Genomic DNA, 17,289 nt, shown 5'->3' with positions numbered 1-17,289 from the left:
CCCCTTCCCCCCTCCCCCCAGCTCCGTCTCTCCTCACTGGTTGCCCCTGTCCCCGGGTGGGACAGGGACATGCATGGGGGGGACATGGCTGGGACACGCGTGGGGACAGGGCTGTGCATGGGGAGAGTGTGGGGACATGTGTGCGGACATGGGGACATGCGTGGGGACAGGGCTGTGCATGGGGACATGTGTGGGGACACATGTGGGGACATGGGGACACGCGTGGGGACAGGGCTGTGCATGGGGACATGTGTGGGGACACGTGTGGGGACATGAGGACAGGCGTGGGGACATGGGGACGCACGTGGGGACATGCGGATGCACGTGGGGACAGGGCTCTGCATGGGGACATGTGTGGGGACATGGGGATGCACATGGGGACAGGGCTGTGTGTGGGGACGTGTGGGGACATGGGGACACGCATGGGGACATATGTGGGGACAGGGCTGTGCGTGGGTCATGCATGGGGACATGGGAACATGCTTGGGACATGTGTGGGGACATGGGGACACGCATGGGGACAGTAGGATGCGCGTGGGGACACGCCTGGGATACACGTGGGGACGGGCTGTGCACGCACATGGGGACATAGCGGCGTGTCACACGTGTGCCCCTGGGGACACGTGTGTGCATATGTGTCCCTGTGTGTGTCACTGGTGGCGGGGGGGGAGGGGGAGACCTGGGGACACGGAGTCACCCCATGGCACCACGTGTCCTCACGTCCCTGTCGGTGTCCCCCCATCCCGTGTCCCCTCATGGGTCCCCACATGGGTCCCCTCATGTGTCCACTCATGTCCCCATGTCCTGTGTCACCCTGTTTGTGTTCCCATGTCCCTGCATGTGTCCCCGTGTCCCTCCATGTGTCCCCATGTCTCCCATGTCCCCAATGTGTCCCCCACGTCCCATGTCCCCATGCCCACCCCATCCCCTCATGTGCCAATGTCCCCTGTGTCCATCATGTCCCTCTGTGTCCCCATGCCCACCACGTCCCCCCATATCCTCGTGCATCCCCTCATGTCCCCATGTCCCTTATGTTCCTCCATGTCCCAATGTCCCCCCATGTCCCCCCAATGTCCCCCCATGTCCCTTCATGTCCCCGCCATGTCCCCCAATGTCCCAATGTTCCCAATGTCCCCCCATGTCCCCCCTCATGTCACCACCATGTTCCCCCATGTCCTCTCATGTCCCCCCCATGTCCTCAATGTCCCCCATGTCCCTCATGTCCCTCCGTGTCCCCATATCACATGCGCCCCATGTCCCCTCATGTCCCCACTATGTCCCCAATGTCCCCCCACGTCCCCCCTCATGTCCCCCCCATATCCCTATGTCCCTCCACATCCCATATCCCATGTCCGCCCATATCCTCATGTGTTCCCTCCTGTCCCCCCATGTCCCCCATGGCCCCATGGCCCCCTGTCCCCCTCCAGTGATTACATCATCAAGGAGAAGACGGTTTTGCTGCAGAAGAAGGACAACGAGGGCTTCGGCTTCGTCCTGCGGGGGGCCAAGGGTGAGCTGGGGGGCCTGGGGGGGCACTGGGGGGGGGCATGAGGGGCTCGGGGGAGAGGCCCTGAGGGGGGCTGGGGGCACTTGAGGGGGTCGGGGGGGTCCCAGGGGGGCCTTGAGGGCATCTGGGGGGACTTGGGGGTGTCTGGAGGGTCCCAAAGGGTCTCTAGGGGGGGCCCTGAGAGAGTCTGGGGGGGACTGGAGGGTCCCAGGGGGTCTCTGGGGGGACCTGAGAGGGTCAGGGGGAGCCCTGAGTGGGGGTGGGGGCAACTGGGGGGGCCGGGGGGATCCCTGAGGGAGTGTGGGGCACTTGAGGGGGTCTGGGGGGTCCCAGGGGGGGGCCTGAGGGCATCTGGGGGACTTGGGGCTGTCTGGAGGGTCCCAAAGGGTCCCTGGGAGGGCCCTGAGAGAGTCTGGGGGCATCTGGGGGGGTGGGGGGGGACCTGAGAGGGTCAGGGGGAGCCCTGAGGGAGTCTGGGGGCAACTAGGGGGGTTGGAGCGGTCCAAGGGGGGGGCTGGAGGGGTCCTGAGGGGATCTGGAGGGACTTGGGGGGCTCTGGAGGGTCCCAAAGGGGCCCTGGAGGGGCCCTGAGAGAGTCTGGGGGGCACTTGGTGGGGGCTGGAGGGTCCCTGGAGGGGCCCTGAGAGAGTCTGGGGGGCACTTGGTGGGGGCTGGAGGGTCCCAGGGGGTCCCTGAGGGCATCTGGGAGGGCTTGGGGGGGTCTGGAGGGTCCTAGGGGGGCTCATGGGGGGGCCTGAGAGGGTCAGGGGGAGCCCTGAGGGGGTCTGGGGGCAATTGTGGGTGGGGATCTAGGGGGGCCCAGGGGGGGCCCTGGAGGGGCCCTGAGGGCATCTGGGGGTTACTTGCAGGTGTCTGGAGGGTCCCAAAGGGTCCCTGGGGGGTCCTGAGAGAGTCTGGGGGGCACTTGGTGGGGGGCTGAGGGTCCTGGGGGTCCTGGGGGGGACCTGAGGGGGTCTGGGGGACCCCTGAGGGCATCTGGGGGGCTTGGGGGGCTCTGGAGGGTCCCTGCGGGGGCTCTGAGGGTTCATGGGGGGCCCTGGAGGAGTCTGGGGGGGGCTCTGAGGGCGTGGGGGGGGGTCCCTGGGGGTTCTGGGGGGGGGGTGTGTGAAGAGCATCAGTGGGGCGACATGGGGCGGGCGCCGAGGCTGAGGAGGGTGCTGGGGAGGGGGGTGCCGGGTGGGGAGCGGGAGGGGTGGCGCGTGCCCTGGTGACCCCCCCCCCACAGCGCAGACCCCATCGAGGAGTTCACCCCACCCCCGCCTTCCCGGCGCTGCAGTACCTGGAGTCGGTGGACGAAGGCGGCGGTCGCCTGGCGCGCGGGGGCTGCGCATGGGGGACTTCCTCATCGAGGTCAGCGCAGCCCCCCCCCCGGGTGCCCACCCCCCCCCCCACTGGGGTGCCCACCCCCCCACCTGCGGGGACACCCCCCCACCCCCCAGCAACCCCCAGGGCACCCACATGCACAGGGGGCATTGTCAGGGCGTGCCTTGGCGTGTGCTAGCATGTCAGGGCATGTACTGGCATGTGCTGGCGTGCTGTGGCATGCTTTGGCGTGGCCTGGCATGTCTTGGTGTGTGCTGGCATGTCAGGGCATGTCAGGGCGTGCCATGGTGTGCTCCAGTGCGCCTCAGCATGTGCTGGCATGGTGTGGTGTGCCTTGGCATGCTCTGGCATGCCTTAGTATGTGCTGGCATGTCAGGGCGTGCCTTGGTGTGTGCTGGCATGTTGGCATGCCTTGGCATACGCTGGCATGTGCTGGCATGTCAGGGCGTGCCGTGGTGTACTCCAGTGTGCCTTGGCATGTGCTGGCATCCTTGGCGTGTCCTGGCGTGTCAGGGCATGCCTTGGCGTGCCTTAGTGTGTCAGGGCATGTCAGGGCGTGTGCTGGCGTGTGCCGCAGGTGAACGGGCAGAACGTGGTCAAGGTCGGGCACCGCCAGGTGGTCAACATGATCCGCCAGGGGGGGAACAGCCTGGTGGTCAAGGTCGTCATGGTGACGCGGCACCCCGAGGCCCCCGAGGGACCCCGGCGCAGGGGTACCCACCCGAGGGCAGCGGGGGGGCCCTGGGGGGGGCCTGGATGCCTGGGTCCATGGGTGGGGGTCCCAGGGCCATGGGTGGGGGTCCTGGACACCTGGGTCCATGGGTGGGGGTCCCAGGGCCATGGGTGGGAGTCCTGGACACGTGGGTCCATGGGTGGGAGTCCCAGGTCCATGGGTGGGGGTCCCAGGTCTATGGAGGGGGGGGTCCTGGATGTCTGGGTCCATGTGAGGGGGTCCCAAGTCCATGGGTGGGAGTCCTGGACACCTGGGTGCATGGGTGAGGGTCCCAGGTCCATGGATAGGGGTCCCACGTGCCTGAGTCCATGGGTGGGGGTCCTGAATACCTGAGTCCATGGGTGGGGGGGTCCCAAACACCTGGGTCCATGGGTGGGGGTCCCCAAGTCCATGGGTGGGGGTCCTGAATACCTGAGTCCATGGGTGGGGGGTCCCAGACACCTGGGTCCATGGGTGGGGGTCCCAAGTCCATGGGTGGGGGGTCCTGGACACCTGGGTCCATGGGTGGGGGTCCCAGGGCCGTGGGTGGGGGTCCCAGGTCTTTGGGTAGGGGGTCCTGGACCCCTGGGTCCATGGATGGGGGGTCCGTGGGTGGGGGGTGCCGGACGCCTGGGTCCATGGGTGGGGGTCCCAGGGCCATGGGTGGGGGGTCCCCAGTCTAGGGTGTGTGTGTGGGTCCCGAATGCGGGGTCCATGGGTGGGGGTCGCTGATCCCCCACCCCCACAGCGGCCCCCCCGCAGCCACGGCGTCTCCCAGCCCCCGCCATTTCCCTTCGCTCCAAGTCCATGACCTCCGAGCTGGAGGAGATGGGTGAGGGGGGGCGGGGGAGGGGCTGGGGGGGTCTCTGGGGGGCTCTGGGGCCTGGGGGGGGCTGAGGGGTCTCGGGGAGGGGGGCCTGGGGGTGGGCCCGGGGGGCTGGGAGGCCTTGAGGGGTCCCTAAGGGGGGGCTTGGGGGGGGTGAGGGGGGCTGAGGGGTCTCGGGGGGGGGCCTGGGGGGGGTTCTGGGAGGGGGATGGGGGTCGGGGGGGGGTGTCCTAGGTGGCTGGGAGGTGTTGGGGGGTCCCTAAAGGGGGGCTCAGGGGGGTTTGGGGGTCTCTGGGGGATCTGGGAGGGGGTTGGGGGTCTGGGGGGGGCTGAGGGGTCTCAGGGGGGTTGGGGGGGGGGCGGCCTGGGGAGTCCCGGAGGGCTGGGAGGCATCGGGGGGTCCCTAAGGAGGGGCTCGGGGGGTTGGGGGGGGCTGAGGGGGCTCGGGGGGGGGCCTGGGGGGGCTCTGGGAGGGGGTTGGGGTTCGGGGGGGCTAAGGGTTCTCGGTGGGGGGGAGGGCCTGGGGGGCCCCGGGGGGCTGGGAGGTGTTGAGGGGTCCCTAACGGGAGGGGGTCAGGGGGTGTGGGGGGGTTGGGGGTCCCGGGGGGGGTGGGGAGGTCTCAAAGGGCCTGGGGGGGAACGGGGGGGGGTGGGGGGGATTTCTCACCTTTAACCTCTGACCTCTGACCTTGCCCCCATCGGCCCCACAGTGGAGAAGGGTGAGTTGGGGGGTGGTGAGGGGGGGGGGAATGGGGGGTCCTGGCGTCCCCCTCCCCCACCCAGGACCCCCCCGGGACCCCTTTGACCCCCAAGGGTCCTTGACCCCCATGACCGCACTTGACCCCTCTGTGACCCCAGTGACCCCGTGCCGCCCCCCCCCCCCCCCAGCCCCTCCCTAACGGCCTCTCGTGTCTCCCCAGTCTCTCCCTGGAAGAAGCGCAGCGGTGAGTGGGGCCTTGCACGCCCCTCGCACGCCCCTTGCACACTCACCCCCATCGCACCCCCGTGCACAGCTCGCACGGGCCTTGCACACTCATCGCACCCCCCTGGTCTTGCACACTCATCGCACACCGGGGGTGCTGCACAAGTTGCACCCCCTGGGTGTTGCACACTCATTGCAACCCCGTGCACGCCTCACGTGCACCTTGCACACTCATTCCAGCCCCGTGCACAGCTTGCACGGGATTTGCACACTCATCGCACCCCCTGGGTGTTGCACACTCATTGCACCCCTGTGCACGCTTCACGTGGACCTTGCACACTCATTGCACCCCCCCAGCTCTTGCACACTCATTGCACCCCTGTGCACACCTCACATTGACCTTGCACACTCATCGCACCCTCCCAGATCTTGCACACCCATTGCACCCCCATGCACACCTCACATGGGCCTCGCACACTCATTGCACACTCAGGGTGCTGCACATGCTGCACCCCTTGGTCTTGCACACTCATTGCACCCCAGTGCACGGCCCACGTGCACCTTGCACACTCATCACACCCCCAGGTTTGCACACTCATCGCACCCCCATGCACAGCTGGCACAGGCCTTGCACACTCATTGCCTCCCTTGCACCACCATTGCCCCCCCCAAGCACCCCTATTCCCCCCATCCCCCACCCCTCCGCCCCCACACCCTCCTCCTCAGCCTCCCCCCCTTCAGCCCCCACCCCCCAACCGCCCCCCCTCTCCCCAGAGTACGACCCCTCCTCAGCCACTGAGAAGAAGAGGACGGTCTATCAGATGGCGCTGAGTACGTTGGGGGGGGGGGCGGGGAGGAGGGGCTGGACCCCTGGGGGGTCTGAGGGGGGGTGGGAGTCCCTCTGGTTACGTGGGTTCCCCGGGGGGAAAATGGGGGGGGTGGCCCTCTGGGGGACGGTGGCGCTGGGGGCGGGGCTATGGGGGTGTGAGGGGGCTGGGGGGGCTTTGGGGGGGTGGGGGTACTGGGGGGGGGCTGGGGGACTCCTTGGACTCGTGGCTTCGACCTGGGGGGCTGGGGGCGGGGGGTAGGGGGTGGGTGATGGCGGTGGGGGTGGCGGAGCAGCTGGGGGTGTGGGGACCCCCTGGACTCCTTGTTCCCACCAGGGGGCTCGGGGGGGGGGGTGTGGGGTGGATTATGGCAGTGTGAAAGGGCTGGGGGGTGGTTGTGGGGGGCTGGGGGACCCCCTGGACTCCTAGCTCCCCCCTGGGGGGCTGTGGGGGAATGGGGGGGCTATAGGGGTGTGTGGGGGCTGTTGGGTGTGGGGGGTGGGCTGTGGGGGTGCGAGGGAGCTGTGGGCGTGTGGGACACCCCCCCCGGACACCTGCGCCCCCCCAGACAAGCTGGATGAGATCCTGGCAGCCGCCCAACAGAGCATCAGCGCGGGGGAGGGGCCGGGGGCCCCCCTGCCCCCCCTGGGCAAAACCCGCCCCAAGGGCTTCTTCAGCCCCGAGGTGGGTGGGCGAGGGGGGGGGCACACGGGGGGGGGGTCCCTTGGGGGATGGGGGGGGCGCCCAGATGCCTGGGTGGGGGTGGGGAAAGGTCCCAGATTTCTGGGTCAGCAGGGGTGGGGGCTGGGACACCCCAGGGGGATCCCCAGTGCCTGGGACACTTGGGGGGGGTCCTGGGTGTCAGGGACCCCCCGGGGGTGGGGGGTCTTGGACACCTGGGGGAGGGTCCTGAGTCCTCCAAGGGAGGAGGGGGATGTTGGGGGTCCCAGGCAGCTGGGTCCCTTGGGGGGGGGGGGGGGTCCCTAGTGCCTGGGTCCTCTTATGGGGAGGGCGGGGTCCCTGACACCTGGGTCCCTTGTGGGGGTGGGGGGGATCCCAGATACCTGGGGATGGGGGTCCCCGACACCTGAGTCCTTTGTGGGGGGGGGTCCCTGACACCTGGGTCCCCTGACCCACCCCCCCCCCCAGGCCCCCTTCGAGGCTCATCGCATGGGGCCGGGGGGTTTCGACCGGCCCTTCCTGCCCCCCGGGCCCCCCCACGGGCTCATGCTGCGCCAGAAATCCATCGGTGGGTGCTGGACCCCGGGGGGGGGACCCTGGGGGAGGGGGGCACCCTGGGGGAGGGGCACCCTGGGGAGGGAGCGGGCACCTGAGGGGGAGCACCCTGGGGGGACGACGACACCCTGGTCCCTGGGGGGGGGTTTACCCTGGGAGAGGGGGGCACCCTGGGGGAGGGGAGGGCACCCTGGAGGGGGGGCACCCTGGGTAACTGGACCCTGGGGGGGGGGGGACACACTGGGAGAGGGGCACCCTGGGTAACTGGACCCTGGGAGGGGGGGCACCCTGGGGGAGGGGTGGTCACCCTGGGGAGGGGGCACCCTGGAGGGGGGGGCACCCTTTGGGAGGGGCACCCTGGGGTGGGGGGGCACCCTGGATAAGTGGTCCTGGGGCAGGGGGGCACCCTGGATACCTGGGTCCTCAGTGTGGGGGTGGGGGGTCTCACCGCCCCCCTGGGTGCCCCCTCACCCCCCCGCCCCCTCCCCCCCCCCAGGCGCCCCCGAGGAGGACAAGCCCTTCCTGGCCCCCCCCAGCGGAAAATTCAGCCGCAGCCTCTCGGTGCCGGGGTCGGACGACATCCCCCCTCCCCCCACCACCTCCCCCCCCGAACCCCCTTACAGCACCCCCCCAGCCCCCTTGGGCGCTGCCACCCCCCGGGGGGGGGGGCGGGGGGGGGGCCTTGGCGCCTTTACAACTTGGCCAGCCGGGGGGGGGTGGGGGGGGGTGGAGTGGGAGGCGGGGGGGGGTGGGGGGGGGTCCCCCCAAACCTTTACGGCGCAAAGGGCCGCTGGTGAAGCAGACCAAGGTGGAGGAGGGGGGGGCGGGGGGGGGGAGGGGCGGGGGGGGGAGGGGTGGGGGCAGGGGAGAAGAGCTCCATCGCCATCCCCACCATCGTGGTCAAAGCCCCCTCCACCAGCAGCAGCGGCCGCAGCAGCCGGGGCAGCAGCGTGGAGGCTGAGGGGGGGGCTGGGGGACCCCCCGACGGCCCCCCCACCCCGGGAGGGGGGGGCCCCACCTCCCCAGCCCCACCCCCCCCCACTTTAGATTTCACCTCCCAATTTGGGGCGGCTTTGGTGGGGGCGGCCCGCAGGGAATGGGGGGGGGGGGACGCCCGCCGCCGCTCCACGCTCTTCCTCTCCACCGAGGAAGAGGAGGATGGAGGGGGGGGGGCGGGGATCGCGCCCCCCCCCCCGCTTACGCCACTCCAAAAGCATCGACGAGGGGATGTTCGCCCCCGACGTCTTCCCCCCCCGGGGCTACCGGGCTACCAAAGCCACCGGGGGATCCAGCGCCTTCAGCAGCGTCGCCGCCCCCCCCCCCCACCCCCCCCACCGCCCCCCCCCACCCCCCCACCCTCCCCCTACGCCCAGGGGGGGCTTTGCACCCCGTTTCTCCACCCCCGGCGGGTTGCAAGGCCTTGGCGGCGTTGCAAGCGGCCACCATGCCCTTGCAATCTGGGGGGGGGGCTGGGGCGGGGGGGGGGCGGTCCGCTGACCCCCGGCTTGGCGGCGTTGCAAGCGGGCCTGGCACCCATGCAACCGGCGGCGCTGCAAGCCGGCATCGCGGCGTTGCAACCCGGCCTTGCGCCGCTGCAGCCCCCCCTTGCACCGCTGCAATCCGGCCTCGCCCCGCTGCAGCCCCCCCTCGCCCCGCTGCAGCCCCCCCTCGCCCCGCTACAGCCCCCCCTCGCCCCGCTGCAATCCGCCCTCGCCCCCTTGCAATCGGCCCTCGCCCCCCTGCAACCCCCCCTTGCCCCCCTGCAGCCCACCGGGGTGGCGGCCGCCCTGCGCTCGGGGGTCTCCCCCTTGCAGCTGGGGGGGGGGGCGCCGGCGGGGGGGGCTCTGCAAGCCACCCCCCCCCCCTTCCCAAAGGGCGCCTCCTCCTTGCCCCCCAGCCCCCACCCCAAACCCCCCCCCCCCGGCAGCCCCCGCCGTGCCAGCCGCCCCCCCTCCCCCGCCGAAGCTTGGGGGGGGACACCCCCGGCCCCCCCCCGCGCCCCCCCCCGAGGCGAGGCTGGAGCTGCGGGTGCGCTTCGCCGAGGCGGGGGGGCTGCTGGCCCTGCCCCCCCCCCGCCCCCTCGGTGGACGGGGACGAGGAGCTGCTGCTGGCCGAGCCCCTGCCCCCCCCCCTCGAATTCGCCAACAGCTTCGAGGGGCCCGAGGGCCCCCCCGTGGGGGACTCCACGGCCTCCAGCCTCACCTCCTACGACAGCGAGGTGGCCACCCTCACCCAGGGGGTCCCCGAGAGCCGCCGGGGGGGCGGGGGGGGCGCGGGGGGGCCCGAGGGGCCCGAGGTGGTCACCGACTCGGGCATCGAGGAGGTGGACAGCCGCAGCAGCAGCGACCACCCCCCCGAGGGGGGCGAGGGACCCCCCCCTTACGCCCCTTTGGCCGAAGGGGGGGGCGAGAGGGCACGAGCCCGGGGGCGCGGGGGGCCCCGGGGGGGCGAGGGGCGCAGGAGCGAGGCCTGGGAAGAGGCCGGACGGGGCATCGGGGGCATCGCCAGCGCCTGGCCCCGCGCTGCCGCCGAGGGACCCTTTGGGGGAGACAGGGCCGGCGCCCCGGGGAGGCACAGGTAGGTGGGGGGGCGGGGGGGTGGGGGGGGCGTTGCATGCGTTGCACCCGTTGCATTCATTGCATGCACTGCACCTGGTGCACCTGTTGCACCTCATTACACACATTGCATGCATTGCGCCCGTTGCACTCATTGCACCCGTCACACGTTGCATGCACTGCACCCATCGCACGCGCTGTGCTCATTGCGCCCATTGCACATGTTGCACACACTGCACCCATTGCACTCATTGCACCCATCACATGTGGCATGCACTGCACATGTTGTAGAAGTTGCAGCTGTTGCATTCATTGCACCCATCACACACGTTGCATGTATTGCACCCGTCACACCCATTGCACATGTACGCATTGCACTCATTGCATCCATCACACGTTGCATGCATTGCACCCATTACACTCATCACACACGGCACTTATTGCACCCATCACACACATTGCACACATGGCATGCATCACACCCATCACACACATTGCAGCTGTTGCATTAATCACATTTCATTCATTGCACACATTGCACCCACCACACATATTGCACTCATCACACACAGCACTCACTGCACCCATCACACACATTGCACACGTTGCATGCATTGCACCTGTCGCACACATTGCGCTCATTGCACCCATCATACAGATTGCAACCATTGCACCCATCACACGTGTTGCATGCATTGCACCCATCACACACATTGCACACGTTGCATGCATTGCACATGTCGCACTCACTGCACCCGCTGCAAATGTTGCACCGCATGCCTGTTGCTCAGGGGGGCGTTGCACCCATGGCACCTGTTGCACCCACTGTTTTACCCATTGCACACACTGCATGCATTGCAGCCTGCGCCTGTTGCATGGGGAGTGTGGCACCCATTGCGCCCACTGGAGACATTGCACCTATTGCACCTCCCACCTGTTGCATGGGTGGGGTCACACCTGTGGCACTCACTGCACCCATTGCGCATATTGCACCCGTTGCATCCAGCACCCATCACAGCTGTTGCATGGGTGCAGGGGGGAGTTGCAGCCATTGCACTATTGCTCGCATTGCACACAGCACCTGTTGCGGGGGGGAAAGGGGGGGGGGGGAGAGGGGGGGTTTCACCCATCGTGCTCATGGCACCCACTGCACCGCAACAACCCATGGCACCCATCGCACCCATCATGTCTATGGCACCCATTGCGCCCATGGCACCCACTGAACCCATGGCACCCATCACGCCCATCGCCATCACATCCAACACACCTATGGCACCCATTGCACCCATGGCACTCATCGTGCCCATTGTACCCATGGCACCCATTGTGCCCATTGCACCCATCACGTCCATGGCACCCATCACAGCCATTGCACCCATCATGTCTATGGCACCCCTTGCACCCATGGCACCCATTGTGCCCATGACGCCCATCATATCTACGGCACCCATTGCAGCCATGGCACACATCACACCCATGGCACCCATCGCACTCATCACACCTATGGCACCCATTGCACCCATCACGTCCATGGCACCCATTGCGCCCATTGCATCCATCACACCCATCATGTCCATGGCACCCATCGCGGCCATTGCACCCATCATGCCCACAGCACCCATCATGTCTATGGCACCCATGGCACCCATCGTGCCCATTGTGTCCATCACACCCATCGCACCCATCATGTCTATGGCACCCATTGCATCCATTGCACCCGCTCACTCATCATGCCCATCGCCCCCACCTCCCCAACCCCCCACTAACCCCTTGCCCCCCACAGACTCCCCGATGCTGCCGCACCCCCGCCCCCTACCGCCAAGCCCCCCTCCGCCGCTGCCGCTGCCCTCTTCCCCAACTGGCCTCCCCCCAAGTCAGGCCTGGGCACCCTGGGGGGCGCCGGGGGGGAGCTGGATGTGCGCCCCCCGCTCCGCCGCGCCCCCAGCCCTGCCACGCTGCCCAGCGAGCGCCGCGCCAGCCCCGCGCCCCGGCCGGCCTCGCTGCCCACCCTGCCCGCCGCCCCCCTCTACGCTGGCTTCTTGGAGCTCCGTGGGGGGCCAGGGGGCTTCGGGGAGCTGCCCCCCAGCCGTTCGTTGTCCCCCACCCGCCCGCCGCCCCCCGACAAACCTTTTGGGGCCAAACCGTTGGCTTTTTGGAGCAAATTCGACGTGGCCGATTGGTTGGAATATTTGAACTTGGGGGAGCATCGCGCACGTTTCTTGCACAACGAGATCGACGGGTCCCACCTGCCCGCGCTCACCAAGGAGGATTACATCGACCTGGGGGTGACGCGCGTGGGACACCGCATGAACATCGACCGCGCCCTCAAGCTCTTCCTCGAGAGGTGATGGGGGGCGCCGGGGGGACGACCCCCAGCCCGGCAGGGGGGCAAGGCCCGGGGAAGGGAAGCGGGGGTGGGGGAGGAGGCGTGTGTGCGACGGGAGGCACGCATGAGGTGGGAGATGCTGGGCCGACGGGAGCCACGCGTGCACCGGGAGCCGCTGGTGCAACAGGAGTCACTGGTGCAATGGGAGCCATGCATGCAACGGGAGCCACTGGTGCAACGGGAGCCGCTGGTGCAACGGGAGTTGCTGGTGCAATGGGAGCCATGCGTGTGACGGAAGCCACGCATGCACTGGGAGCCATGCATATACCGGGAGTCACGCATGCACCAGGAGCCGCTGGTGCAACGGGAGCCACTGGCACCATGGGAGCCACTGGTGCGATGGGAGCCATGTGTGCAATGGGAGCCATGCATGCCACGGGAGCCGCTGGTGCACCAGGAGCCATGCGTATACCAGGAGCCACACATGCACGAAGAGCCACTGGTGCAATGGGAGCCACTGGTGTAACGGGAGCCACTGGTGCAATCAGAGCCACTGCTGCGCCACGAGCCATGCGTGCACCAGGAGCCACTGGTGTGACAGGAGCCACTTGTGTAATGGGAGCCATGCGTGCGACAGGAGCCACGTGTGCACCAGGAGCCATGCATGTGACGGGGGCCGCTGATGCAATGGGAGTCACTGGTGCAACGGGAGCTGCTGGCACAATGGGTGCCATGCATGCACCGGGAACCACTGGTGCACCAGGAGCTACTGATGCAATGGGAGTCACTAGTGCAATGGGAGTCAGTGGTGCAACTGGTGCAATGGGAGGCACACGTGCAATGGGAGCCACTGGTGCAACAGGAGCCACTGCTGCAATGGGAGCCGCCAGTGCAACGGGAGCTGCTGGTGCAACAGGAGCCATGCATATACTGGGAGCCATGCCTGCAACAGGATCCGCTGGTGCAACGGGAGGCACTGGTGTGACAGAAGCCACTGGTGAAGAGGGAGCCACACGTGCTATGGGAGCCATGCAAGTGATGGGAGACACGCATGTGACGGGAGCCGCTGGTGCACCAGGAGCCACGCGTGCAAGGGGAGCCACTGGTGCACCGGGAGCCACTGGTGAAATGGGAGCTGCTGGTACAATGGGAGCCACGTGTGCGATGGCAGCTGCTGGTGAAACGGGAACCACTGGTGTGCCACAAGCCATGCGTGCACCAGGAGCCACTGGTGTGCTGGGAGCCACTGGTGCACCGGGAGCCGTGTGTGTGCCGGGAGGTGAGCAGGTGGGGGAGGGGTGTGCAAGGGGACCTGTACACACAGCCAGGCGTGGGCGTGCAGCAGCACCCAGGCATGCAACGGGGATGGGACGTGCAATGGGACGTGAGCGTGCAATGGGAGCCAGGCATGCAACAGTACATGGATGTGCAATGGCACACAAGTGTGCAGCTGGACCCATACATACAACAGGACATGGGCGTGCACCAGGACCCATATGTGCAACGGGACATGGGCGTGCAACAGGACACAGAAACACAACAAGGCAGGGGCGTGCAACGGGACCCATATGTGCAATGGAGCGCCGGCGTGCAACAGGACACGGGCATGCAACAGGACCTACATGTGCAATGGGCTGGGGGCGTGCAACAGCATCTGCAACAGGACGTGCAACAGGACCTGGGCATGCAAGAGGAGAGGGGCGTGCAGCTGGATGCGGGTGTGCAACAGGATCTGCAACGGGACGGTGTGCAATAGGATGTGGAAATGCAGCAGAAGGTGGGCATGCACCAGGAGCGGGGTGTGCAACAGGAAGTGCAACAGGACAGGGACATGCAAAACGACGTGCAACAGGACGTGTGACAGCACCCGGACATGCAACAGGAGGTGGAGGGGGTGATGGGGCGTGCAACAGGACTCGGATGTGTAAGGGGACCCCCCCCCCTGACCCCCCCCCCCTCACGGGAACCCCCAGAGACCCCCCCAGGGGACCCCTTCCCCCCCAAGGGACCCCTCCCCCCCCGACATGTGTGTCCACGGGGGCCGGCGTGAGCAGGCGTGTGCGGGGCATGGAACGTGTGTGCATGGCTGGGGCTGGCTGTTGCATGCCTACCCTGCCTGGGGGAGGGCATGGCTTGTGCGCGTGCAAATTGCACGGAGGCCCTGACCCTGCACGTGCACGACTTGCACGGGGGCACTGAGTGCACGTGGCTCACACGTGTGAATGGCATGTATGCATCGGGTGTGCACGGCTTGTGGGTGTGCAAGCTGCACCCATGCACTGCTCCAGCCGTGCAAATCGCACATAGGCACTGCTGCATGGGCGCTTGCACGGCTCATGGGTGTGGAAATGGCATGGGCATGCATGCATGGTGGGCGTGCAAGCACCACGCGCGTGTGCACGTTGTATGGGGGCATCGAGCGCCTGGGAATTGCACATGGGGTTTCACGTGGGCATGCATGAGTTGCACGGGCACGGGTTGCACGTGTGTGGCGGGGGGATGTGTGCTGCTTGTGCTTGCATCATGCTTGTGTACAGGCATGTGTGTGACACCAGTCATGCACATGAATGCCCCCCTGCACACACGCCTCTCCCCTTGCACACATGTGCCCTTGCACGCTCACACACGTGCCCTCACGCATGCACGAACCTGTGCACACACCCGCCCGCCACACACACGCACGTGTGTCCCTGTGCACGTGCCCCCTAGCCCACACACACTCACCTGTCCGTGAGCACACACATGGCCCCTGCATGCCCCCACATGCCCTTGCACACACGTGGTCCATGTGCACACACTTGTGCCCTGGCACACGCACTCCCCCTCACCCCGACGCGTATTCCCGTGTGCATGTGCCTCTTGTGCACCGCATGTGCCCTTGCACACACATCCTGGGCACATGCACACAGGCATCCCTCCATGCACACATGTCCTTGCACATGCATGTGCCCCTTGCACACGTTCAGACATGGCCCCGTGCACACATGGCCCTTGCACACACGCTTGCACCATCACACACGTGCCCCTTGCACACACGTGCCCCTTACACACACATGCAGACATGTCCCCGTGCACTCATGCCCCTTGCACACATGCTTGTGCAATCACACACGTGCCCCTTGCACACACATGCAGACACATCCCCGTGCACTCGTGCCCCTTGCACATGTGCTTGCACCATCACACACACACGCGCCCCTGGTGCACATGCTCGTGCCCTCACACACACGCGCTCGTGCCCTGGCACGCACCCCCCGTGCCCCCCCATCCCCCACGCGTGTCCCCGTGCACAGGTGCCCCTTGCACACTCGCCCCTCCCCCCCCGTGCACACCCCACGCATGCACACGTGTCCCCCCTAGCCCCTCCCCCAGATGCCCCTCCTCCCGCCCCCCGCCCCTCCCCCCGGTCTCGGCCGTCTCTAAGGGCTCTCGTGTCGTCGCGCCTCGCCCCTCCCCCCCCCGCCCCCCTCCCCTCCCTCCCCCGAGGCAACGACCAATCACACGAATGTCTTCCAGTGCCCCTCCCCCCCCCGGGCGCCTGGGTCCCCTCCTTGAGGGGGGGGAGGGGCGGGGGGGGGCACCCCGACGCCTGGGTCCCCCCCCGGCGGGGGGAGGGGAGCCCCCCCCCCCAGATACACTGTGACCCCGGGGGAGGGAAGCTTCACTGGGGGGGAGGGGCAATTGAGCTCTAATTACCCACCCTGGGCTTAATTACCCCTACCAGGGGCTTTAATTACCACCCCCCCCACGTCAATTGCCCCCCCCTCCCCCACCCCACCAGTGGAACCAGGCGTCCGGGCCCCTCCCCCACGCCCCCCATATAGAAAGGACCCAGGCGGGCCCCTCCCCCCCCCAGCACCCACCCGTGCCCCTCCCCCCCCCCCCAAAAGGACCCAGGTGTCCGGGCCCCCGCAGGGAGACTGGTGCCCCCACCCCCCCGCTATCTGCCCTCTGCCCCCCTCCCCCTGCACTGCCGACGCTGCCCCTCCCCCCGCTGTGCCCCCCCCCTCCCCCCCCCCCCGGTGTATAGAGGATCGGGTGTAATTAACAAATTAATTACTGGATTTTATTTGCAAATATAAAGTATCGGAGAAAGAGCCCCCCTTCGCGCGTGCAAGGCTGAGTGTGCAACGGGGGGGAGGGGCAACGGGGAGGGCGGGGGCGGGGTGTCTGCAAAGGCAGGGTGAGCGTGCAAAGGGGCATGCAAGGTGTGCAGAGGGGGGTGAGCTTTGGTGGGCGTGCAAATGTGTGTGCAAAGGGGGGGAGCGTGCAAAGGGGGGAGGGGGAGAGTGTGCAAAGGGGGAGGCCTGGGTGGGTGTGCACAGGGGTGTGCAAGGGGTGGGGGTGAACATGAAAAGGGGGTGTGGGAGAGGGGTGAGTGTGCAAGGGGGGGGCTCTGTGTGTGTGTGCAAAGGGTGGGAGTGAGCGTGCAAAGGGGGGTGGACGAGTGTGTAGCATGAGTGCTTGTGCAAATGCGTGTGCAAATGTGAATGGGTATGCAAGGGTGGGTGTGTGAAGGCCTGTGCAAATGCACAGGGGGTGGGGAGCCGCGCACCCTATAGGGATCCCCTGTCCCATATGAAGCCCCTCCCCCCCCCCCCCCCCCCCTTGATTGCCCCCCCCCAGCCCTGCAGCCATAGGCACCCCCTGCTTTATAGAGGACCCCCCACCCCCCATAGGAGCCCCCACTACCCTATAGGCCCCTCCTCCCTATAGGGCCCTGTATAGGACAGCCCCCTCTGTATCCCATAGGGCCACCCCCCCCATAGGCCCCGCTCCCCCAAGTGGGCCCCCCCCAATTCCCCATAGGGGACCCCCTTCTGCCACCCACCCTATAGGGGACACCCCCAAGCCCTATAGTAGATGCCCCACCCCCCCCATAGGTCACCCCTTCCATTATGCTATAGAGACCCTATAGAGTATGCCCTGCTTCCCCCTCTCCCCACGGAGACCCCCCTCATAGGGGGCTGCCCACCCCATAGGTGCTTCTTCTTCCCCATAGGGGCCCCTCTATAGGTGTGCGCCCCCCCACAA

General features: G+C 67.8%; 1 protein-coding gene across 1 annotated transcript; it reads left to right on the top strand.

Annotated features, from left to right (window-relative positions):
* The first annotated feature begins 528 nt into the window (after positions 1 to 528).
* On the top strand, positions 529 to 12,310 carry SHANK1 (SH3 and multiple ankyrin repeat domains 1). Its single transcript, XM_037388249.1, is given in 15 exon segments — positions 529 to 557; positions 1,428 to 1,510; positions 2,773 to 2,831; positions 2,833 to 2,847; positions 2,849 to 2,878; positions 3,429 to 3,564; positions 4,312 to 4,395; positions 5,100 to 5,108; positions 5,310 to 5,333; positions 6,086 to 6,142; positions 6,707 to 6,822; positions 7,288 to 7,387; positions 7,871 to 8,090; positions 9,340 to 9,951; positions 11,713 to 12,310. Coding segments are annotated over 15 exon segments (2,139 nt in total). The 3' UTR covers positions 12,278 to 12,310.
* The last annotated feature ends 4,979 nt before the right edge of the window (positions 12,311 to 17,289 follow it).

Source organism: Falco rusticolus, chromosome 5, assembly GCF_015220075.1.
Source record: "Falco rusticolus isolate bFalRus1 chromosome 5, bFalRus1.pri, whole genome shotgun sequence".
In the NCBI taxonomy this organism is placed as follows: Eukaryota; Metazoa; Chordata; class Aves; order Falconiformes; family Falconidae; genus Falco; species Falco rusticolus.
Note: the sequence above shows the minus strand (reverse complement) of the source record. Positions and strands in the feature narration are given on the sequence as shown.